Source organism: Enhydra lutris, unplaced genomic scaffold (genome assembly GCF_002288905.1).
Source record: "Enhydra lutris kenyoni isolate GAN:26980312 unplaced genomic scaffold, ASM228890v2 scaffoldscaffold61, whole genome shotgun sequence".
NCBI lineage: Eukaryota > Metazoa > Chordata > Mammalia > Carnivora > Mustelidae > Enhydra > Enhydra lutris.
This window is the reverse complement of record NW_019154145.1, coordinates 6,132,775-6,158,582: the sequence shown is the minus strand read 5'-3', so window position 1 is coordinate 6,158,582 and position 25,808 is coordinate 6,132,775. Positions and strand designations below refer to the sequence as shown.

The window sequence follows — 25,808 nt, the reverse complement described above, 5'->3', positions numbered from 1 at the left end:
CTCCTCACACCAGTCAACAGCAAAAATTAACAAGGCAGGGAACAACAAATGTTGGTGAGGATGCAGAGAAAGGGGAGCCCTCCTACACTCTTGGTGGGAATGCAAGCTGGTGCAGCCATTCTGGAAAACAGCATGGAGGTTCTTCAAGAAGTTAAAAATAGAGCTACCCTATGACCCAGCAATAGCCCCCAGATACAGATGTAGTGATCCAAAGGGGCACCTACATCCCAATGTTCATAGCTAAACTGAGGAAAGAGCCTCGATGCCCTTTAACAGATGAATGGCTAAAGCAGATGTGGTCCATATACACAATGGAATATTACTCAGCCATCAGAAAGGATCGACACTTACCATTTACAACGATGTAGATGGAACTGGAGAGGATTATGCTAAGTGAAATAAGTCCATCAGAGAAAGTTATCATATGGTTTCACTCGTATGTGGAACATAAGAAACATTACGGAAGAGGATGGGAGAGAAAACTGAACAGGAAGAAATCAGAGAAGACAAACCATGAGAGACTCTTAACTCTAGGGAACAAACTGAGGGTTGCTGGAGGGAAGATGGGTAGGGGATGGGGTAACTGGGGGATGGGCATTGAGGGCACGTGATGTGGTGAGCACCGGGTATTACAACTGAATGAACCTCTGAAACCAATAATGATATGTTGGTTAATTAAATGTAAAACAAACAAAAAGATCTGCTCTCTTGCCAACTGAATTTTGAGCCAGTGAGATATTTTATATATGTAAGTTAACATTCAGAATCTCTCTGGCCAGCTTTTTCCTATGCTTGGGTCAGTTCCAGTAAATCTACGGGAATCCCGTGAAATTGCACCTTCCTCAGACCTGGTGCCTCGGGGTCCCAGGCAGGGACCAGAGTCTGCATTTGGGTGTCACCCTCCGCAGATGGTACTTCTGCGTGCGCTGGGGTTCATAAAGGACTCTGAGATCTAATGGGTGAGGTGTGGCATGGTTTAAAGGGACTTGTGTTGACGTAACCCCTTATGGGTAGGAGACCAGGTGCGGAAAACTGCCCCTTAAGCCCTTCTGTACTTCGTGGAAAAGTCAGGTGGTTAATAAGCATTTCGCAGAGACTTGCAAAAGTCAAACAAGGGAAAATGCAAATGCGTAAGTAATTCTATTTCAAGCCAGTGTGGGTGGTTTTAAAATCTTTAGAAGGAGGTATTGCCTGCATGAGACAATTTTGGGAGAAGCTGCCTCAGCAGATCGGGCTGAGAGCAATGTTTCCTGCACGTTAAAGAGGGCGGTTGGAGAGTGGGAGCTATCTGTGGGCACAGGCTTTTAATCCTCCCAAATCTGTTTTGTTCCCAAAGCTGATGCTCGATTAGATGGGTTCTTGGTGACCAGCAGCAGAAATGGGCCAGCTCTCCTAGGCAAGATGCGAATTGCGGGGGAAGGCTTTTGATGGGGGTCTGGGGGAGCACCTCTCCAAAGGCTTTGCTGCAGGAACCCACGCAGAGTTTGTCCTTGGGATGGTTGTGGCGCCTGACCGACTGCCTTCCTGTTGTCTTCTGCCCACACTGAGGGCAGGTCTGGCTTCTTCCCCTTCTGTGGGAGGCGGTGGTGACTGCCTTATCTGGGGAACTCTGCAGGAGGGATGTGAGGCCCGAACAGGAATGGGACGATGCCAAATAGACCCAGCCAATCCAAACCCCAAACCGAAACAAGAACGAGAGAAAGGAGGAGGTCATCTGAGACGCCTCTGGAGTTAGACTTATTTAGGGTCAAGTCGTGGATCCACCCCTCGCTGCTCTTCAATCATCTTCTGTGCCTCAGCTTACTCATCTGTAAAATGGGGCTGTGTCTGGTCCCTATCCCTTAGTGTCGTTGTAAAGATTAAACATTCGGGGCAGTGTCGGGCCCGATGTCAGTGCTTGCAAGTTTGTAGTCCTACAGGCGTCTCTCTCTCCACTCACACATCTGATCCCACTTCTGTAGTTTCCCTCCAGACCGCCTGTTCCCTATCACAATTTGATCTCGCTGCCCACCGTTTGCCTGCTTCCTCCTTAGAAATATGGCTCCACGGCTGACAAAGGGACGTGACAGTCTGGCTTGGTAGGTGGGTCTTTGCAGGTGGAAGGAGACGGGCGGATGGCCCCTGGGGTTTCTGGCACTCAGATCACCGGAGCACTTTCCCTCTCCAACACCTTATCTTTCCATCCCGTGCTTGAGCCCGTCCCCATTTGCTGTGGCCTTTGACTCTGAATGAGGGTACTGAGCAAGGCTACCTTGCTTCCTTAAATACCTCTTGCTTTTCTTCCTTTCCCACCTTTTAACAGAAGTGTGGGGCTGGTTCTGATTCTCTTCCTAAGCCTCTTCCGGAGGCCAGGTACAACTTTGTGGAAGGGAACAGTATCCAGTGAGGGGATGACACAGTCTCTGGACGTGGCACATGGCAGAACTATTTTAAGGTTCCAAAGTGACTCTTAACAAATTTACATGCTTTGTGAATATGGAACATTTCTGTCCTCTTAGCGAAATGATTCATCATAGTGTGGTTTTATTTCCTGTTACGGTCACTTGCCCGTCATTAATCTGGCCTCTGTGGCAGTAGGGTCTGTGCGTGAGACTCTTTTTGTTCTTGGAGCATTTGTGTTGTGTGATTATTGTAGTGATAGTAAGTTTGTGATTATAAATTAGTTGATTCATTTGCAAGGGCCAAAAATACATGAAAGTGTCAGAGTCTCTCTCCCACTCCTGCTCCCGTCCCTCGGTGCCCTAGTTCCTTTCCCAGCAGACGCCCACTGTATTAGAATTTTACACTTTGTTCCAGATTTGTCTTATGCACATATAAATATATGTTATTTCCCCCTTTTTTTAAACAGATGGTAGTATACTACATATCCACAGTGTTCTGTACTCTGCCTTTATTTGATTCAACATATACGTATACATCTTTGTATATAAGTACATAAAGAGGTTTCTCATCCTTTTTTTACAATGGCAGAAGATCCCGTCATACGGTGTACCAGAATTTATTGAAGTACTTCCCCATAGATAGAGATTGAGGCTTCTTGGTGGTTTTTGAGATGAAGGTTCTGGATAAGGATAAGCAAGTAGAATTCTTATTGACGGATGCAGCTAAAATGAACTCCAGGGTTGAGCATGACCTTGTGTTTTTCACAGAGGGTGTCCTCTAAAGTGGTAAGACTATTGCATTGTCCACTAAGCTTTGTATAGGTAGTTTTGGAAACCCTGGAATAATCAAGGAGAATCGCATACATTTGTAATGGATTATTTTGTAAGCTAGTGGGTCGCTGGTCTTGGAAAATAGTGGGTTATTTTTTATAAAGATTATTCCGAGTCCAGCCAGATGTATCTAGTTGTAGATATGTCCTAGTTCCTAGGACATAAGGAATCGATGCCCATCATTCAGAATAGGATTGGAAAAGTTTCACAGTCAGGAAAATGTTTCTGGGAGATAAATAACCCAGTTTTCCATCTGTTCCTATCCAATGGATGCCTTCATGGGTTAGATTTGAAGGTGCAGGGAAGGCAGGATTTTAACTTTCTTGAAGATGTAGTCGCTGTCACGTTGCAGCTCGTAAATATTTGTTTTGAATGTAGAACATGAATCAAGAATTTTAAAGCATGGTAGAGACAGCCATATAAATATAATACTGTATACATTGCTTTGGAAGTGTATATATTAAAGCATTAATAATAGCAAGTGATGTTTGAGCCAGCAGAATATTGGAAGATCAAGGTCATGATTTAGGAAGGAACAGGCCATCAAGTTCACCTTTTGCTTCTTTTCGAAGTACTACTTTGACCTTGAAAATCTTATTTGTACCTAAACGTAAGTCTGGAGATACATATATATGTTGTAGATGAATTCAGCCCATTGGCAAAATTGTTGAGTAGCTGAGAAACAGGTGCTGTTCTTGTGAGTCTGGAGAGGAAAAGACAGCTTGCAGACCCTCTAGAGAGCCGGGCGCCCTCCAGGACAGGAGCGGTCACTTCCACAGTGGAAGCCACCCAGGGAGTTTACTTCTTGTCTGTTTTGGACGTGGTCTTGTTTATTAGGCGGTCTCTTTGGCGAGTACATTAAGTACCCGTGGAGTTGTAATGGGAGACAGAAGTGATTTCCATTCACTCAGCTGGTGAGAGCTGATCCCCACAAACCTGCTTGCATTCCTTTAGCTTACGCACCCTTCAAATTATGGGAGCATTAAGGAGAAAGAAGGCTAGGATTGATAATCATGGCACTTGCTCTCTTGGGGAAGGGTCCAGAGCCGAGAGTGACTGGTGCTGATCACACGCGTGCGTCGGCGTGTTCGGGCGCCGCGAGCGCAGCAGCGTTGGGCTAGTGCTGGATCGGAACCAGGTCTGTGGAGCAGCGTGCTGCTTTCTCACGGACTCTCCTGTACCACGGGGGGGGGGGGGGGGGGGGCGGGCCCGAGGCAGCGGACGTCAGCGTTACGGCGGTTGGGACCATTCTGCGTCTGCTGGAATTGAGCTTCGTGACATTCAGTTTGGGGGGAGGTAGGATTGAAAACTCCTCAGATGCGGAGTGGTGACGTGGGGGGGGGGGTGCTGACTGCGTTGTTTTCTCTTGTTGCTCCATGAAGCAGTCAAGGCAACGCGAGAGGAGGTGGTCAGACTCTTAATAGAGGTCACGTCTTTCCATTCGTAGTTCATGAGTGTCTTCCCTCAGTGCTGTGGGTTTTCTGTTTTCCCCCGAAGAACTATTGATTCGGTATCGAATTTTCTCCTTTTCACTAGTTTGCTGGGTTCCAACTGTGTCCTCTGTGGCCAGAGCTCCTTGAGAGCTTCGCTTACCTCCCAGGCAGATTTCCTCTCTCAGAGTCTCTGAGCTGTGCTGACAGTTTATCACAAGGCGCGAGTAGGTCCATGAAACGGGGTGACTTTTAGGCAGACCCCTCTAGAAAAGACCCTCCCGCATAAATGGCTTTTGTGGAACATGACCGAAGCCTGCAGGCCACCCATGGAGTTCAAAATGAGTAACCCCAGTCAAACCCGCGAGTGAGCCAGCTCAGAGAAACTGTGTCTGTGTGTCCTGCTCAACACCCACGTCGCCCTGCCCAGCGGCTTCTTTCCATGGTAGTCTTAACTTTCGTGAATTGAAGGTCAACCTTTGCTGGGTGTCAGATGAAGTGTGTCTTGGTGGCCCCAGCTCTGGCCCGTTTCCTTCGTTTTTAAAGATACTTTTAGGAAAGAGGTGGACTTGTTCCCTCTGCCAGCTTTTCTCCTCCCCCCCCCCCTCCCCCCCCCCCCCCCCCCCCCCGCAAAGGAAGTAGCTTGGATCTTCTGGATCTTCACTTTCTTTGCACCCCTTGTAGTCCAGCTGTTTGGTACTTCATGTGCTGGTATCTGTCATCAGACTGGACTCGGCTGAACTGTCCAGGGAGCGAGATCCTTGTCTCCGTGATGCTTCTGATGGGCTCCTTTCTTCTGGGTCTCCGTGGTAATGTCTGTACCTCTTGTCTTGACTTTCCCGATGCAGGTCTGCAGACTCCTTCCCCTGAGTTCATTGTTGATGTGGAGTCCATGGACATCTTCCCTGTGGGCTGGTGCGAAGCGAACTCGTACCCTCTGACCACACCACACAAAACCGTCTGTGAGTATCGTCCAGGTGGGAGCCAGCGTGGACGGTGTCCGGGGCTTGGGAGGTGAATAGACTGTGTTGTAAAGAGACTGTAGCCAGGTTGTAAAAAACAATGTTTTTATCTCATGGATGCTTCCAGTACCTTCGCGAGATGGAGATTTGGCAGTATCTCACAGGTAGACAAGCTAAGTCAGGATGGTATGGCAGGTGAAGGTCCGTGGAGTGGCAGAGGCAAAATAGAAAATAAATGCAGTGAGACCTATAAAGATTGTATAAAATGATATATAGATTTAAAATAAACTAAGTCTTCAGTTTAAAGTTCATTATTTTGATTAGAGAAAATTTAAGCTAAATACCCTGGGGGGTTTTTTGTTTATTTTTTTTTTTTTGTTTCTGTTTTTGAGGTGGGGAGAGAGAATGTGCAAGTGGGGTGGGAGGGGCAAGGGACAGAGGGAGAGACTCTCAAGCAGGCTCCGCTCAGCACAGAGCCTGACTGGGGGCTCAGTCTCAAGACCCTGAGATCACAACCTGAACTGAAACCAGGAGTCAGACACTCAACCCACTGAGCAACCCAGGAGCCTCCAGATACTGTTTCTCTATCATGTCTGAGAAACAACTGATTTTTCTTGTGAGGTTTACCCTAAAAGAATCATAATTGGTCCTAATAATTACTGACATAACGTATAAAAACTTAACTACTCTTAGCACTAACTAACCAGTGAGATTTCAACTTTGCTTTGAAAAATACATAATATGACATCCTTCTGATCACAAAAAGACCAAATTAAAATAGTATTTAGTAGTTAACCCAGCAGCTAACTCTGTCTCTCTGTCTCTTAAATTTATACAATAGTGTGTGTTTTAACATAGGTTACTGTAGGTTGTTATCCTGAGATCGTACCATTTAAAACTCTTCAAAACTAATCAATTTTGCCATTTCTTATTCCACCCTAATGTTTACCAAAAGTGTTAGTTAAAATTACGTAGCCACTCTGGAAGCAGTATGGAGCTTCCTCAAAAAGTTAAAAATAAATAAAAAAGTAAATCTACCCTACAGCCCTGTGATTGCACTAGGTATTTATCCGGAGGATGCAAACATAGTGATCCATTTAATCTTATTGAATGCGGGGAATTCTATTTAGACTTCATTTCTGATGAGTCAGAGTCTCTTTTAGATTTATTTATGTTAGAGAGAGATTGAGAAGGGAGGGAAGAACGTGGAGGGGAGGGACAGAGGAAGAGCAAAGGACACAGGGCTCGATCTCACGACCTTGAGATCATGACCTGAGCAGAAACCAAGAGTCAGGTGCCCGACCAACTGCACCCCCGCGCACCCCAAGTCAAAGTCTTATTTTAATGCTAGAGGAAATTAAAGTTGGGAGAATGCAGTAACTTTTCAGTGCTTAAATTGTTACTTTGATACTGACCCCATTCGACAGGAAGATGTTTTTAGAAAATGCCTTTGCCCAACTTGTGAATGAAGCTGACTGTCCTTTTGCCCCTTCTTGCCTGTTTTACAGCACAAAAGAAGAGAAAGATTGCAGTCGTACAACCAGAAAAACAGTACGTTTCTGTTTCTGTTTTTTCCCAAAACTTAGGGGTGCTAAGCTCCATAGAGCCATCTTTACAGAGGATCGGAAGCACGGCTGTTTGTATCAGGGGTTAGTTCACAGTTGGCGCAGTCACAGAGGAGATCGTAGATATACCTGTCTTTCTGATGCACCTGTTACATGCGAGACACAGGCTCTGCTCCGCCAGGGATCTCTTCTCTGTAGTTTCTCCCTCCCGGTCCTCGTCGGCACACCTGGAGGGCATCCTGGCCCCACACATGGAGAGTGACGGCACCTCGCTCTCCCCACCCACACTCCGCATGCTGGCGTCACGGGTCACGGCCGGCCCGGTAGGCAGACTGTCGTTTGAGGCCAGCTCTGCAGGCCCAGCAAGGTGTCCTCGAAGCTGCTTTATTACTCCGCATCTCAGCATCCTCTTGTGTGAAGCACCTGTTTCTTGGGGGTTTCTTGAAGATTAAATTAAATTTCTTATGACAAAAATGTCATGGTTAACTCAGTGTACATTACCCCCGGTTTCAGTTGTAATTTTAGGGAGAAAAGGTATCAAGCAGTGTGCGTACATGGACTATGTTTTTGAAAGTTTGCCATTTTTAGTAGCATTTTTATATATTGAAGAGCAGCTAATGTCCACTACAATACACATCCTTTGAAGCGTGGTTCTGTTTTCTTAATAAAAATACACCAGTAGAAGTGAATTCAACAACAGCATTTTTCTCGGGTTCCCAGGTTTAATTGTAAAATGAATTGAATAATGAGTGCGTTGCTGTTTGAATGTGAATAACAATTTCTGTGGGCATTTTCAGTGCATTCGTGTCTAAGTGCCGTGTAGCAGGTTAATAATCTGACTCCGGTGTGGTCTGGATAACACTGAAACTGAGAGCAAACAATAGACAGTCCCATCACTGAACCCAAATCCGAGTCCGTGACTCCTCAGTCTGTGGTCCGTGGACCCGTGGCCCCCGCCCTGCACTTGTACCAGTCGCCCAGACAGCTCGATAAGACACACTCCCTGCTGGGCCCGTCTCTGAATCCCCCGACTCAGGATGTCTTCAGTGGGGCCCGCGCGTCTGTGCATCTAACACTTTTCCGGGTGGCACTGGTCCGCGAGTGTGTGGACCCCACTTTGCAGCACAGAGAGGACCCCACTGAGATCTCGTGATGGTTCGCTCTGCATTTGTGTCTTTTTTCAGTGATGTGGTTTCCACACCGCCATCCTGGGTGCCCTGTGAAAACCAGCGCACCTCTTCCCCCTGGGGCTACATTCTCGGTGTTTATTCAGCAGCTTTTTACTGAACTAGAACACAAACTCTGCTCTAGGCTAGGCTGACTGCTCTTTCTAGGACCCGTCCGCTCGTAGGCTTTCTTTGGGGGTCTTTTTAGTGTGGCCATGACCCACACAAGCACAGGCACCAAAAACCGAAGGCCAAGTCGTTCTCAGACATTAGTCCGTAGAAAGTACTAGCTGCTTCTGTCGAAGGGAAGTCTGAGTTCCATTCAAATTTATGCAAGTTGATGTTTCTTGGTGTCTAAAATATAATGAAGGGCATTATGATGATTCTACAGCAAGAGACAAAGGCAGGGGCCTCCTAGAAGAACATCACTGATCAGGGATGACCACATGAGGGGCAGACGTGCCATTGGCTTTACTGCGTGCTTGGATTTCCGTGATAGTCGCTATAAGTTGGGAAAAGACTTAATTAGTTTAATTAATTTAATTAGTTATTTCATTCGTTGCATTTCTTCTCAAGTGTGCAAGCCGTGATAGTTGTATTTTCTTGATCAACAGATTGCCATCCACAGTGCCTGTTGAGAAAATACCTCATGACCTTTGTTTATTCCCTCACCTGGACACCGCAGGTAAGCGAACCCACCCACGGCTGGCCATCCTGTCCTGATCTGGGAGTGGAGACGTGCATGTGGTTTTAGGTCAATAGAAGAATATCTCTACTTTAAGTTCATTCTCCTTGTCGCTCTTGCCGCTTATTAACATATACCTACTTTAAAAAAAAAAAATTCTAAACCAGATTCTCTGTGCCTCTTCTGTCTCTTGGTCAGTGGCTCTAGACCGTTCTCTCAGTCTTCAGGAGAAGAGTCCATGTGTTCCTTGGAAATTTGAGCCCAGTTAGGGATGTATGTCGTAGATGGTCATGTGCAAGGAGAAAGAATTGCAAATATTATTATTAGGCACCCATATTTTTTTTCACTTTTTTTTTGTCATCCCACTTGCATTTTTCCATTACTGGTTAATATTTAAGTCCCTGTGGGCTTTTGAATTGTTCCTTAAAACCCTCTGTGTTTGAAAGCTGAGAGTGAATAATTTATGTTTTTTAATGTGTGAAGTTCTATATCTTACAATGACTTTTGAAAACAAATGTGGATACCCCGTGGACAACAACTCTGATTATAGACGTGTTTGTACATTAAATAATATATTTGATTAAGAATTCTGTTTTCTGGGGAGCCTAGGTGGCTCAGTGGGTTAAAGCCTCTGCCTTTGGCTCTGGTCATGATCCCAGGGTCCTGGGATCGAGCCCCGCATCAGGCTCTCTGCTCAGCAGGGAGCCTGCTTCCTCCTCTCTCTCTGCCTGCCTCTCTGCCTACTTGTGATCTCTGTCTGTCAAATAAATAAATAAAATCTTAAAAAAAAAAAAAAAAAAAGGAATTCTGTTTTCTAACCAAAGTGAAAACTGCTCTGAATTCTTCTGGGTTTCTAAGCTCTATAGCATGGAAGAATCCTGGCGATCAAACTTATATAAGGAGAGCATTTTTATGAGTAGACTTACTAAAATATTTTTTTTCCCTGAAGTTCTGGATAGGGTAATCCTACCAAAAAATTTCCATGTATATGCAGCTGTGGACATAATTCTTTTGCTTAATTTTGTTGTATAGAATTCAAACTTCAGAATGGTTTTAAAAGAACCGTGTCAGCTCTTCTTTCAGAGCCTGTAATTGTTGTATTACTCCCTTTGTCTTCCCCTCACAAAAATAACACTCCTCCTTCCTTCCCTCTTGGTGTTTAGTTGAAGTCCTATGAGGACAGCCCTTTTGGGCCTGTTAAATTACCGTCCCAAACTAAGGAGGGTCTTTGTACAGAGTTACCACTATTAGCGGAACTCAGCTGGAACGATGTAGGGAGGGCGGGTCTAGGCTGACAGCGAGACCCTGTTACAGACACCAGGAAGGTTTCGGGTAATACCTTGCCATTCAGTCCTTCCACGTTTCCCCATGGCTATCTGAGACCCTGCTACGTGGAAAGCATAATGAGGGAAATGCAGATTCAGTCCACTGGGAGGTACACGGCACATCCATGAGATTGGCAAAACCAAGACGCCCTGCCACGTCTGGTGTTGGCTTGGACGTGGGATGGCAGCTGCTTCTGTGCAGTGTTGATGGGAGCGTATTGTCCATGTGGAGATTGACTTGAGCGTGTGTTGGGGGGACACTGAAGATGTGCAGCCCCCACGGCCAAGCAGGTCCGCTCCTTGTTATGGACTTGGAAAGCTCTCTTGCCCGGAAGAAGCAGCTGTTTACAGCTGTGTTTAGTAGAGCGCTTTGTCATCCCGAGCAAGTAGAAACGACTGAGCGTCCGTCCGCAAGAGAGTGGACTGCTGGCTGGCGCTGGATTCGTGTCATGGGGTCACACACAGAAAGGACAGAAGGATGAACGTTCTTCATATACGTGGACCATTGGAGGGATTGTAGAAACTTCAGGTGGAACAAACAAAAGGTTGCAGAAAACTGTTTATGGGACGTTTTTAAAAATACCCGAAATGCCACGCATTGGCCTACCAGTGTTTGTGGTCAAGTTTATAGACCTGCGTGGAAATGACAAACACCAGATTCAGGCTAGGGGAAGAGAAGGTGGGGGGTTCCTGGAGTAGAAAACCCAGGGGAGCTGAGCTCTGTTGCTGAGCGTGTTTCCTGTTTGGCGTCTTGTTTTCCTCAGCCGCACAGTGATGCGTTGTCTGTCATTGTCTTGATTTCACATCTTTGTGTGTCTTGAATCCTGCATCATAAACAGAAAAGCTCATTGATACGGTAGCAGAAAAATAACCCCAATTTTTATGCTCTTGTGTCTGTAAGACATCCGGCTGCTAAGACGCAGTGGGCCTCTGGGTCGTTTTGCCAACTGAGTGGGTCGGAGCAGGTCTCTGTGGGCGCCTTCATCGCGAGCTATGCTGCTGTCCCCACAGGCCCTGTCAACGGGAAGTACTGCTGTCCGCAGCTCTTCATCAACCACAGGTGTTTCTCGGGCCCTTACCTGAACAAAGGCCGAATCGCCGAGCTACCTCAGTCGGTGGGACCGGGCAAGTGCGTGCTGGTGCTGAAGGAGGTAAGCCAGGCGCGCGGGGCTCTGCGGCCATGCGTTTCCACAGGCGTCCCGGACACAGACACGATTTCTGAAGGACATAACAGAAATTTGAATCACTTGAGGTGACATTTTACACGCGCTTCCTTCCTTTCTCTCTTTCCTGGGGCGGGAGCTGGTCAGGCAAAGACCAGCCAGGCCCGCAGGCCTGTGGAGGGGCATCTAGACCTTCCTTGCCCAAGTTCTGTGAAATCTTGCAGTGGGTTTAAGGGCTGTCTGTGTGGAGTGGGGGCCCGGGCCTGCAGACTGAAGGTTTCTCTCGAGAGATAAGTAAGCCTGGATGGGTGAGAGAAAGTTCTGTTAGGGATGGCTGCCCCTTGGCCATGTCGGGGGCGGCATGGCCTTTCCCCTCCGTGGGTCATATGCATACGGCGTCTGCCTGCAGGAGGCACCGGCTCACTGCATGGTGGGCTCCAGGCACTTGCCTAAAGCTGGTGTTGTGGGCAAAGCCATGCATCGTTTCAATGGTTCTTTCCCATTTCTCTCCCTGTCTTTCGGGGTCCACCCACAGAGAGAGGTGAGTCCTCGTTACACTGACGGAGGTTTTCTTCTCTGGTCCGTTTTTATAGACTTGCCACAGAGCCCGTGGGGACATGGCTTAGAATTCTGGAACTATTCTGAACTGTTCTTGGGACGTGATCTTTGCTCTTTTCACACGTATCAGTGTTTTCTCTTAAGAAAGAGGACCCCACATAGATGTTCTTCTTCGCATTGAATGTGTTTTAATTCCCGGGGCCCAACAATCCGTTCATGTACCAAACACATGTACCAAACACCAAAGGCCACTTCTTGGAGGCAGGCCCTGTGCCAAGTGCCGTGTCCGAGCACAAGCCATCCCTGCCCCCGGCCTGTTGGGGCTTCACGGCCCTGCTGGGGAGATGGTGTATTCTAGGCTGGCGGTCCGGTGTGGGGGGACAGTCAGGGTGCAGAGCAGAGCGCTTTGGGAGCACAAGGAGTGACAAACAGATGGGAAGGGCCCCTTGCTCTGGCTTGGGCAAAGGGAGGAGTGCCTCCTGTGGGAGCACGGCCGCGGCTGCACAGTTGGGTGTCGGGACAGGGTGCGGTTCCCTCGGCTGGAGGCGACTCAAGGGTACAGAAGAATGTCACAGTTTCAAAAGAACGGAAGAGAGGTCTGGCCTGCCTGACAGGTGAGGCAGGACTGGGTAGCCCTGTAGCTCTAGGGTGGCCTTCTCTGGCCCTCTGAGTGACACCGTGCAAATGCCTTCCCTCCACACGGGGACCTCCGCGTGGTTTCCGACGTCTTTCTCCTTAAAGAGAGTGAGATGGTTGTAGCAGAGGCTGAGCGTGTTAGCTTTTCTAGGCCATCTGCAGAATTAGTAGTTAAAGACTTACACGTTCAGAAAGCAAAAATCTCTTTTAGAGAGAAAATTGAAGTTGTGGTTGAGAAGAAACTCTGAAAAGAAGCTCTGATGGGGCCATTGCTGTGGGTTTTACTTGGGAGCATGGAACCCACAGGGCGTTCAGCGGGGGTCCCATCATTCATGCGCTTCCGGTCGAGGGAGAGACGAACAGGCAGGTCGAGGACTGAAGAGGGGTGAGCGTCTCCGTGCCGTGATGGGGCCGGCGCAGGTGTGTGGAGATCCCCGGGAGTCCCCCATGGTCGGTGCGGAAGGAGGCGCGGGCAGCCTGCCCACAGAAGGCCTGGGCTGTCAGTGGTGCCTGGGGACGGAGGCGGGTAGAGCGGGAAAGAAGGCGCGCGGCACCTTGAGTGTGAAGGACGGACACAGGAAGGGCACAGATCTGGGTGGGCCTTGTCCTAGGCCCCTGGCAGGTGTCCTCAGCAGCTGGAACCCACTTTCATTTAAAGCAGCTCGCCTCCGGCGCCTGGGCCCTGCCTCCCGAAAGTGAGCGGTGCACATCTGGCCCAGCTGAAGTGGCAGTTTGGTCTGTCTCACAGACAAGACATTTGTCGCTATGGAATGATAGTGCTCAAGGCAGGTGGAAGGACAAGGGATGCCTCTGAAAGGCCAAGGTGATACGGACAAGTGGAGGGACCGCTGGTCAGCTCTGGGCGAGGCGGCACGGACCTTGGATCCCCGCAGATGATGGACCAGATCGAGGAAGAGATGAAACCAGGACCGTGTCAGGATTCCCATCATGACATGGAATCACACCCCCGGACCGAGCGTTGCCCACCCCCACCCCACCCCCCCACCGCGGTCCACCGCAAGTGGGTTGTGGGTTTGGGGATGCCTGCCTGCATGTGAGCCTGTTTTTGTCAGGAGGGATCAGGAAGGAGCAGGAAGGCCTGGCAGAAAGGCCGTGAACTGGTGGGTGCCCGTGAAGACGCCTGCAAGGCTCTTGGTGCCGGCGAGCTCCAGGGATCAGCCCGCGGTCCCGGGTCACCTGCCCCGGCTCTGCTCACAGACGCGCTGGCCGGGGTCCAGCCTGTCCTCGGGGCCTGGCTCTTTGGCTCTCCTACACTAGTTTTCACAGTGGTTGTCCCCAACCAATTCCCCGATAGCTGCCAGCAGCGAAACGCAACAGCCAGGCCACAGCCGTTTTCTGATGACAAAACTCGTTTTTTTGCTGATGATCAGAAAATGCATGAGGCAGGAAAAGAAGAAGGAAAAAAAAATAAGCACTTCAGTTCTGTGAGTGCAAGAAAAATGGGAGTTCCAGCCAGCCAATATTTATGCTAATGTGCTCCCTTCAGCTCCAAAACCTCTGTGGTTTCAAATTGCATTTTACTTAAAGAGAACGAGGTAATTGGAGCAAAGACAGAGCACGTTTGCTTCTCAGGCTTTTGGTGGTTTTAGCAGTTAAAGGTTTTCAGGTCTTTAAGAAAGGCAGAGTGACAGCTGTCGTCCCCCCATCTGCTCTGCTCAGAGGTGGCTGACCTGTGTGCCTGTGGCCAGAGCCGGCCTTGGGCAAGTGAAATGCAGGTGGAGAAAAGGGTCGTCACTTCCCAGAGGGTGGACTAGCAGGGAGTGCTCTCCTCCAGTGAATGAGATTTCTCTGTCTGGTTGGCTTCTGTTGTCTTCGTAGCTCTGGGGCCTCAGCAGGTGTGGAGTGAGTGGTGTGGGGCCTGCAGGTGCGCTGTGGTCCGGGCATGGCTCTCCAGCTGTCCACGACCACTCTAGCGTGTTTCAGATATGAAGGCGCTGGCTGACTCTGCGCGCAGCCGAGGCTCCCTGAGCGTGTGCCACACCAGGGACCCTTCCCGTGCTGGAGCCTGGCAGGGAATCACGGTCCCTCCGCCTTTCGTTCATTCAGGCCCCGGGAATGCCTGGGTCATACCCTCGTGCCAGGTGGGCTCTGTTCTTGGAGTGGGGGTCACGGTGGGCAAGAGATACGGCCCGTCATTTGGTGAAGTGACAGCCGCTTGCAGACCAGGAAGGGTCTGGTCTGTCACCCTCTCAGCCTGTCTCACCCTAGCAAACCAGCACAGTGCACATACACAGCAGAGATGTGTGCCAGGTTAGAAGAACGCCCTAGTTCCGTGTTCCTTGGGGTCCGCGGGAGGCATAGGCATGTGGCCTATAAATCTGGAAGCAGGGTCACGTGTTAGGCAGTAAGGAAGAGGGTGGAAAGAGATGCCTTCTCTAGAGGCCCCCCTTTTTATATACCCCGTGGTGTCCTTCCTGGTCTCACTGTGACCGCCTCCTGTGCTCAGGCTCAGGACCTGGGATCGCAGACCCCTTCTCCCTGGCTGGCAGGGGCGGAGGACCCCCGCCCGATAGGCATCTGGCAGTTATCTCCGACTGTGTGAGCCCCTATGACGTGTAGCCAACGTCAGGCAGTCAGGGGCAGTGGGTCTCGAGCATCACAGCAGAGGGTTGAAATAGTGAACGTCGGGTCTGACGCAGGAGGCGAGTTTGCAGACCTGCCCTTCCTGCAGGTTCTGGACACTGTTCCCACGGCCCTATGCTTCACGGGCGCCAGCAGTGGGCTCTGGAGGCCTCCCTGTTTCCGGAGTCGGGCAGCGCGCCGGCCTCCCCTGCCCCGTCCGAGGTGCCTGCCTGCAAATGGTGCCCCGCAGGGGAGAGTGAGCGCCGCACCCTCCCGGCTTTCCGGTGGGTTCCGACAGCTGGAGTTTGGCTTCAGTTGAGGCTCGCGGTTCATGTTTCTGCCACATGGTTGACCCGTGAAGCTCTTTCCCTCAGTCTCTTGGTTTTGATTACTGTGTTTATTTCCCACGTTTGGGGAGTCCTGGGATGACTTGTTTGACTTTCCCTTCATTGTATATCATCGAGCGTTTGTTCTTGGCTCCTTGTCACAACTTGCACTTAAAAACTGGAATGACTTCATGTGGGAACCCAGAAAAGGAATCCAAAGCAGCCTTGGCTGTTCATGTAAATGGTGCCATACTGCATGTGACGACGGTCCCTTCTGTCCCTCAGAAGAGGCTTGTGTTCATTAGTATAAACGGAGAAGGTGGAGTGGGTCACAGGGTAATGTGGCCTCATATGAAGGACTCAGGCTCTGTGGTAATGTCAGAGGAAAAGTCTTGTCTAGGTGATGTCTCGTTACGTCTGTCAACAAAATCCAAGATGGCGCCCTGGCTCTGGGTGGCATCGTGTGGTGGCTCCGTTGCTGCTGTCTTAAGCTTATGCTGAACACCAGCCCGTAAAGAACAAAGCACCAAGCCTGTGTGCGGGCATAAACTGTCACACACACGTCACCTGTGAAGCCGGACTTCACAGCATGCTGGCCAGTGTCTGGGAAGGTTGGCAAAGCTTAAGTTTTTGTTATTTGCCTGTCAGGAAGGTAAGATCCCTTCATGGAACTTTCTCATCATGCTGTAGGATAGGACTTTGTAGCAAAGAAAGTCAGGAGCAAATATTACCTCCTGGGTCTCTATCCACACATATTTTGTGTATTTTATGGTATCAAAGATATCCTTGGGGTGAATTAGTCACTAATTTCTAGATGTCAGTTTGATCTTAACTATTTTTAAATAACTTTCAAATATATTTTTAAATATTTTTAACTCCTTTCGGAGCTCATATTGAAATTCATTGAAAAAATTAAAAAAAAAACTTACTGAATTCCCGCTATTGGTGGGTATAATTGTGACTACTATGAATACAGCAGCAAACAAAATACAGTCCCTCATGTCTCGTGGGAGTGGACAATAAACAAATAAGCTGATAAATATTGGAGACAGGGAGTGTTTCTTTTGGACTATGGACATGGACTGTGAAAAGAGCAGAATTCATGGAGGTGTCCTAAGTCGGCTATGAGCACTAAGAAGAGAGACGTTGCTGAGAAGGGGAAGCCGTCAGATGGATAAAATCTGTCTTATTTGAACAGAATGCCCACCGAGCATCCCAGTGGAGGTGGACACACAAGTCTGGAGCTGGGGAAAGGTTTAGGATGGAAATAGAAATTTAGGAACCATTAGTTTGTGAGTCTGCGCCCATGCTGAAAGCCAGGTGCACCGCAGAGTGAAGTAGACAGTCCAAGGACTTGAGCCCTGAGTCCCACTGTTATTTGTGGGAGGAGGCACAGGGGGACCCAGGGAAAGCGAGCTGGGATTCAGGAAGCCCCGGAGAGGCTGGTGTCTTGGAGGTAGAGGAGAGGGTGCTCACCAAGGAAGGTGTGAGGGCACTGCCTCGAGCCACCAGCAGGGCTGGATAAGAGCAGAACCAAGGATGGCTGTTCTTCGGTGATGCGGGCACGTTGTGGGCGTGGGAGCGCCCCTGGATGGGTGCTGGAGAGTGCTGGAGGAGAGGAGGACCCCCAAGTGCAGACAGTCTAGAAAGAGAAGGGAGAGTGACCAAGGTGGCTGCAGGAAGATGAGAGAGGAAGGGAGAGTTGTCACGGTTGAGGGTGGGACCATGGACTGGTTTCTGCAGGAAGGGAAGCTGTCCCGCAGAGGAGGGAAGTTGATGGTGTCGGAGAGGCGGGTGGCTGGTCTGCTCGGGCTGCTACAGCCGATGCCGCAGACGTGCTCAGAGAGCAGACATGTGTGCCTCACAGCTCTGGAGGCAGGAACCTGAGGTTGGGGTGCCCGCAGAGCAGGTCCTGCTTTGCATGGGGCTGGCTGCCTCTTCGCGGTGTCCTCACACGGTGGGAGAGAGAATAGGCGCTCGGGTCTCTTCTCACAAAGTTATACTCCAGCACAGGGGTGCCAACCTCATGACCTCATGGAGCCCTAATCTTCCCCCAAGGGCCCCATCCCTAATGCCTTCGCATGGAGGTTAGCATTTGAACATATGAATAGGGGCTGGGGTGCACAGTGTTCAGTCCAGAGCAGAAGGGAAAACTATAGGGTGAAGAATATTCTGGAAAGCATTTGGGGCTCTAGGATATGTCGCTGATGATAGAGGGCAGAATGGACGCATTGGGAGCATACTGAGGGGCTTGAGATTGGGTCATACTAGGGGGAAATGCAGAGTCATATGGGAACAGATTCTGGGTGTAAAGAATGTTCTAGAAGTGATGGGTTTCTGGTGACTGAGGTGAATGAAGATTTAGGGTCTGGTGGGATTCTCCTGTTGGCCTTCCAGGGGGAGGTAGAGAATTCCTGGGAATTATAGTCTCTTTTGGGAAATGATCTTTCAATCAAGTTGAAGTGATGAAGCCAGGAGTTCATTGGCATGGGATTGGGTTGGAGGAAAGGCTACCTACCAGGGCAGCCCAGGGGCTTCCTAGCCTTGCCGCTGGGACAGAGGGAGCACCTCCCCTCCAGAGTAGTGGGCTGCCAGGGGAGGTCAGCCTTCCGTTGAGGATCGAATGAAAGTCGAAATCAGTTTTGGCCAAAGCAGTAGAGTTCTCCACTTGGTAAAACGTCTAATTATTATTGTTAGTAGTAACATTTTTGCAACAACAAAAGGGGTGAGGAACATAAAGTTTATCATTAGATAATATTTAGTATTATATGCAGCATTTGCAAAGGAATGTGCATAGGGCCGTCAGTTTTTGAGGAGACGAAATGAAAACACGTAGTTTTCAGGAGTAAATCACTTGAAAAGGTTATTTCCTTTCTGAGGCTCAAAACCCTATGGATGGAGAAAGTGCTGATTAAGCACGAACAATTCTTTATCATTTTACAGGGGAATAAAAACAACCAACCTATTTATAAAACTAGCTCCATTCCATCTGATTTTGAACTTGAAAAGGAGAAATGTTTGAGGCCCACAAGGGCCTTTGATGGTCCCAGTTCCTGTAAAAAGCGAATTATTGTAACCATGGCTCTTGGAGGCGCTGCAGAGAAAGGTCTGTTGGAGCAAAGTGAGCGTGTGGGGGAGGCTGCTCTGTGTCCAGATCCTTTTTCTGACCTCTCGACCTCCCCAAGAGGGAATATTCTCCTTCATGTTTCTACAGGAGCCAGTCTCCCCCAAAGAGAGGCCTCCCCACAGTCACTAGAATTTAGCAAATTACATACTTTCAAAGTTGAGAATCTGTCTCTTTTCCATTAAATCAGCCGAACTCAAGCTGTGGGAGCCATATTTGCTTTCTAAAGTGTTTTCTGATTTTGACACTCAAAGAAATAATTTTCTTATTAAGTGGTTCCCTGCACTTTCAACATTGTTCTGACTTTGATCATATGATACAGTTGAGGTTGGAAATTATCTAAATTACTTTGGTGTTTTGGGAGTTTTCATGACCGTGGATATGAAAGGAAATCACGGAATCACGTAATTTCATGATGTGAACAAAAAAAATTCCCACTAATTTACATAATCTTCTGAGCGCCCGAAAGGGGAGGCGTTGGGGGAAGAAACCCACGTTGGTTGAGTGGCTCCTGTGTGCCCCACACGATGTGCAGAGTGAGTTCCTGTGGCTGGCATGGCCTACCTGTGTTCTCCCTCCACTGACCCCTCCCCACCCCCACACACCTGACCCACTCCCCACTTTCTGCATAAGCACTTGTTCCTGCAGAGCAGAGGGAGGGAAAGCAAGGAGAGAGGTGCTGCAGGCCCAGGCGATGGAACGCAGGGCTGGATTCCTCAGAGACCCAGTGAGATGGGAGTGCTAATTGGATTTGGTGGCAGGTCCTCGGTGACCTTCCCAGAGCACTCGTGTGTCGTGGTTGAAGAGGAATCGGATTTGGGTCAGTCGAGAATGGAATTGAAGCAGCGGAATTTAAAAGTACAGAGTACTTTTATGAGAAGTTGTGTTCTGAAAAGGAATCGGTGGCAAGAAAGTCAAGGAGCTTTGACACAGCGTTATTTTGCAAAGTTGTGAAGACTGACACATCCATGGGGGCTGGCGGGGATAGGAAGGTGGATAGTTTTTTTATGGCTTGGCAAGGACTGGGTTGATACTGAGATTTGGGCTACCTTTAAACATTTTTTGTGTGCCAAGATGTGTTCGCTTTTATTTTTCATGACATTCCTGTTGTAGAGAAGGAAAATCTCTACTTTTAGGTTTAGTGACTGGGACATGTGAATTAAACTGACCACAAAACACATCAGTAGGAGGAAAGGTTTATGTTGTGTGCACAGGGGCTCACAGAAAATAAGTGAAAACCCAGGGAGGCCATTATGCTTGAGATGTTTCCGTACCATTTAGCAAACGGCAGTGCAGTTAGAAGAGGGGAGAGACTGAGGAAAAAGGGGTTCAGGCTTCTAGGGTGCTAAACTGTGGGAAGGCAAGTATAAGGGAGACTAATGGAAGTTGAGGTTTCTTTTAGTAAAGTTGGTTTCTGCAGAGTCATCTCAGGGACATCTTGCTTTCTCCAGTGACAAGGGTTGCTCTCTTCTTCCTCCTCCGGGTATGAAGGGACACCTGGGCCATGCTTCTAGGCAGAAAAGGGCAGAATGGAGAGTTCCTCCTGTGCGTAGTTCTCAGTTGCCTTCAACTCAAAATAATCCTATGCCAAAATGGCATATTTTGGGTGGAATGTTCTGATCCCCTTATGAGCCAGATAAATGGCAGTGTCCCCATCATACAGGAGGAAAGCCAGTCGGGCACCCCAAGAACTCATCCTTCTACAGGATGGAACTGGGGTTCGAGCCCAGATCTGTTCAACAGCAGAGGTGAGACTTCTGCGTGAGGTGTGTTCTCCACCACCCATGTCATGGACTCCAAGAAGCCGAGGGAAGGTTGCGTGGAGCATGAGTTTCTTCCTGGAGTTACCCCAACACCTGTACACGCGTTTCTTGGGAATAGTGTTTATTAACTTCACACCCGCATCCTGCTAGCTAATTGGGGGCAGGGTCCACGCAACCCCTTGTGATCAAGGGCGTAATCCAGTGACCTGAGTCACCGTGTGGTACAGGGAGCAGTAATTCTGACTCTGGACGGTGGTAACAGCTGCCAGATGAGTTGTTTTCCCAGAGGTAGCTGTCCCATGCTAAGGCGTCACAAGCAGAAGAGTGATTGAGCTCACAGTCCCGAAGTCTGATAGCGGGCCTGCTGAATTTGGCAATGCGTGGCGTGGCATCGGAAATGCCATGGGAAAATTATTCAATATTGGACGCTTTTGACAACTTAATGGCTGCCTGTTCCCAGGCTGAATGGAACGCTGGAAGGCATTTTCTTCTCACCGTCTCCAAATACATTTCGTTCTGCAGCGAATAACATGTAGCTCTGGGCCCTTCCTCGTGAAACACAATGGAAAGAATTGGTTTAAATTTTATTGTCTGTTGATAAATACTTTGTGCATTATTTCAGCCAATTCTAATTGGATTTATTTTTAAACTCGATTTCTGCAAATGGTACTGACAGTAAACAATAAATCAGATGATTACTCTAACACAGAAAACATAAACACCGCAAAACTGCTTGTATGGCCTTGTTTTGGCCTCTTAGTGCCTCGGCTGAGTGGACGGCCCATGGGCTCCTGCCAGGGATTTATAGGAACCTGGCAACATAGCAGAGCGCTGACCGGGCTCAGAAAAGACACTTGCATGCTCATTGCACCGTTTGAAATACTGTAAAGATTGACTCTTCTGTTATAATAGGGAGCTTTGTTGTTTTTCAGAATTAAATCAGGGTGCAGAGCACGCCAGTGCCACAGACACTGCGACGGAAATATCCGGGCCACATACGTCGATCTCCATCCTCCCCTGATACCATGTGGTGTCCTCCCCAAAGGCAGCAGGGGCTTCGGCAGTAACTCCAGTCATGGCGTTTCTCACCCCCCTCCCCAGGGGTGTGTGTTTTGCTCAGAAACCTGCAACATGAGCTCAGGGCCTGGCAGGTTCCCCTCAAGGAAGGAAGACCCCGCAGGCGTGCCAGGCACAGTGACCCGTTCCTGCTGCCACTACGGGGGGCTCACACATGGCAGAGCCTCAGCAAGGGGTCTTTCGGGCAACTTCACAGTGTGGGGGGGGTTCCTTTGGAGGCTGCATTGTACCTCCCGTTCTTCACACGGTATGTCCAAGTGGCAGCTTCTCTGGAACATGCCAGAACTTGCAGACGTTTGTGGTTAATGATAACTGGCTTACAGAAATGGGGGGCTGCCCCGTGGGATCTGAATTCTATGGCCTTTCCGTTCAAGGGGCACATCGAGGTTAATAGGAACGTGGGACCTTCGCAGAGCCCGCATGGGTTCACAGAGCGGAATGTCCCGTCTTTCTGGGAGTGTTACAGGAGGCACCGACCACCGGTGGATTTCCTTGGGCTGGGAATTCGGAATAAAGGTGAGGTTTGAGGAAATAGGAGACAGGAGAGTATTGGTTACTCCACACGGTCCTTCGAAGCGCTTGCATCTCAGAGCGCTGTCCTCCTGTGAATCGTCCGTATACTGAGCTGGCGTCAGGTGATTTTCAGATACTTGGTTCGTCTCCGGACAGATATCTGAAGTCTGCTCAGAATTGTCGGTGCAGATCTGTTCTGTTGCCTCCGTCCCACTGATTCCTTTTGAAATTTATTTTCAAAAATGAAAAATTCTCAGTAGCCGATCTCATTGCGACGTAACGCCGTTGGCTCTTTAGAGGAAATAGATCCGCTTTTCTTCAGTCAGACACGACAGGGAGGGTCTGCTGTCCCCTCTGGCCAGTGGTCCACACTCCCGCCAGAGGGACTGGATTTTGCCACCCTCTGGACCCCATGGGTGGTGAGCTGAGTCGTTGTCCAGCTGCGGAAAATGCTCTGCCCCACTTAGCAGATGTGTGTGGCCAACGCGCGTTGTCCGCTGGGTGGTTGGGGCAGCATTCTCGTCTTAGCAGGGGTGGATAGGGCTGAAGTTCATTGCTGCTCTTTTCTCCCCCACAGGTTCTTAGCATGATCATCAATGCGGCTTACAAGCCTGGAAGGGTGTTGAGAGAATTACAGCTGGTGGAAGATCCACACTGGAATTTTCAGGAGGAGACGCTGAAGGCAAAGTAGGTGTTCTCAGTTCTGGGAGACAAGGTCTGGTAAGCGCCTGCTCCTTTGAAACTCGTCCTTCCTCTTCCTGACACAGCCCGCAGAAGTGGGAACAAATGGGAGGGGCCGTCATTCTTTAGTTCTGGGCGCTGTGTACAGATTTATTGGCATTTCTGTTTCACGGAGTTGCCTTAAGCCTTGGGATTCCGGAACTAAAGGAGAGATTTAACTGTTGTGATTAATGTTCAGAGTCAGAATGTCCTGTGTGTCAGGGTCAACAGATTATTTGATCAGAAGGGGAACAGTTATGAAAGAGAGGATATCCATTGTCATTATTTGTGATTCACGGACAACTCTTAACATTTGATACCGTGAGGAGCTCTGCCAGATACAGATAGAAGTTCTTTGCTCTGAGAGTTGGCAGTGTTAAAAGATAAAAAAAACCCGATCCTCTGCTTGGTTTCGGTGAATGGGCTGTGGGTTGAAATGTAGTTGTTCCCTCTTATTTGCAAATAGGCTAACTGGAAAGATGGTATTTTGGCCTTGCTCTAAGTTTCTCGAGCTCTGAAGTTGAGCCTGGTGGATCAACTGGGGCCTGAAGTTGGCCCCTGCTGGATCGATAAGCTTGAGCACGGTGTTTAGAAGGCGGAGAGAAGAAGGTCCATTTGTCAAGATAATTTTCTGTAATAATCGCTTCAACTTTGGGTCCTTGGTATTCGTTTAGCTTTTCCTCAGAATAGATCTGACTGGTCAACTTGTTGTGGAACAGCGTCCTCACGTATCTTCAGATGTGACATTTGGGAAATGAGATCTTTCTGAGCAGGGACGCACGTTCTGCGACGAGAGTGTGGCTGAGCTCCCTTTTAAAGAAAGCACCTGTCCTGCTCATGTGAAAGTTGAGGGATGTGAAGTGGTTTGTTTGACGGGTTTTATCCTCCCCTGTGGTTTACTGACCACGCTGGTCCTGAGTAAGGATGGCGGGATGCCCCTAGGCCACTCTCCCTTCACTGTCTTCTCCACTCAGCATTTCCTAGTTTCTTTTTTGATCACGTCTGTAATTTTAGACGCTATAAATGTCATTTGTGGTCTAACAATGCACTGCCAAGTCACAGGCATCAGAGGGAATGCGTGTTAGTTGGGAGAACGTTTATTTGTGTGAAGTGGCTTGTCAGTGAGAGGTGGCACGTATCTCCTCCTTCCCGAGAAGTATTTAAATGAGCCTCCCCTATAAATTACCTGAGAGGCTATGATTAATGGGAAAAATTAATGATCTCTTCCAGCCATACTAAATCTTTTCCTTCTGTAATTAGTGTGGTTTGTTAACATTTTACTTTTTTTTAATAGAAATAAATGTAAGCAACTGAATTTATTTAAAAAAAAAAAACAATACATGAGCATTACCTGTAGTGCAGAAAAAACTAAAGCAGGTTTTTCACCAGCTGAATGTTCCTTATCTTTCTACTTCAACTGAGGGGGAGATCAGCAGCACCTCGACATTTTCTAAGGTCAATGCCCCGGAAAGTGGTGGCCAAAAACCCAAGCATGTGTTGGTACAGAGAAACACTTGCTTTAAACAGTTTCTGTAAGATTCCGTACCTCCCAAACACACCTCACGGATAAGGAAATAGGACAAGGACAAAAATCTTAAACCCCATTAAAATCGCCCCTGTTGCTAAACAAGCCAGAAAGTTGCTCCATGTACCAGAATGATAGGGAGAGTTAATTTTGCGGTGTTGGCACTCATTTTCACGTTACCAAGTCGATTAGAGCGTTTATGAAATCCAGCCTCATACAGTCAAAACTGACACGGGCAGTCAGCCCTGCCTGGTCATGAAGGCGATGTGTTACCTATTAGATCGTAGACGATGGTGAGTTCCTTAAGCTGGATCTTACGTGGCAGCTTACAACGAGAATGTGTCTGTCTGCCCCGGGTTTCGAGAGTTCTGCATCACGGTGGCGTCTCAAAAGCAGCCGCTGATGATGACAGATTTACAGGTGGGAGGGAGTGTTCCTTCTGAGGGTACTGTGTGCTGAGTCACCTCTTTGCTTCTGATGTAAAATGACAACATTTTAGATCTTGACAACTTGGCTGTTTTCTTTGGTGCAAATGAGAGGAGAGAGCCCGGACTTCTTCCCATTTTGCTGAAAGGCTGAAACGCATCCTGTCCTGAATAAATTAACCTCCTAGAGATGGGGACTCGCATTTAAGGCATTTGGTTGTCTGGGTCCCTGTCCTCCAATGACAGTATCACAGGGAGTGCTTTCAGGGGGAAAGGACAGGAGATCACCAACCCTGGGGTTTGGGAGGGCAGTCGCTGAGCAGTTGGGGTTTCTGACTCGTTCTTCCTCGTCTGAAGAGAAAAGACCCATTTTCTTGAGAGGATGGAGGTGCCGTTGAAAAGGTTTGACCTGTGCGTAGGAGAAAAACTTAACATCGTCATCTTCTGTCCCTTGATGATTTTCCCCCTATTTATCTAACAGCCACACCGTTTATACTTAAAGAACTTAACTGCAGTATTGAGCACCGGGTAAGGAGTCTGTATCGAGAGTCTTCAGCTTATATTGAAAGGCAAAACCCAGGTAGCTCTGGTTCCGAAGAGAAAGTAGGTTCTTACGTAGTTCATTCAGCAGTCCTGGAAGAGAACATTTCTCTCCAGTGCATTTCCATATACTAAATTGACCTATATTAGTTTGAATTTCAGGAGGAAGAATTTAGGCTATATGTTAGGGGGATAAAAAAAAATAATTTCAACCATGCGCATCTAGAGACATTTAAATGTTTTCCGACATGTTCTAGAATCTTCTTGGGGGGGAGAAAGACTGTTAACTCTGCTTTGAGGGGCTTTTGTGATCTTCTTTATAAAATCTAGGTAAAGGCTTAATACATTTTCCCAGTCCTTTGTTACAGTTACTCAGAATATTTAAAGAGGAATTGTCCTGTAACTGGAGGGAATGAGACTTCTTTATCACTTAGGCAGACGCAGGGGAAATCACAACTTCGAGGTGAGTCACACTTGGCTCTATAGAAACGATAGTTTGGTTTCTTTTTC

The 25,808-nt window shown here is 48.5% G+C and overlaps 1 protein-coding gene across 1 annotated transcript in view; it reads left to right on the top strand.

The window, feature by feature from the left end:
• The window catches only part of LOC111158607 (Scm like with four mbt domains 2), a 204,817-nt gene that overhangs the window by 154,348 nt on the left and 24,661 nt on the right, over positions 1-25,808 (top strand). Inside the window, exons 13-17 of the mRNA XM_022520745.1 lie at positions 5,491-5,604; positions 7,113-7,155; positions 8,950-9,020; positions 11,357-11,496; positions 22,666-22,775. Coding sequence (XP_022376453.1) covers positions 5,491-5,604; positions 7,113-7,155; positions 8,950-9,020; positions 11,357-11,496; positions 22,666-22,775 — 478 coding nt within the window. The remainder of the gene's footprint in view (positions 1-5,490; positions 5,605-7,112; positions 7,156-8,949; positions 9,021-11,356; positions 11,497-22,665; positions 22,776-25,808) is intronic.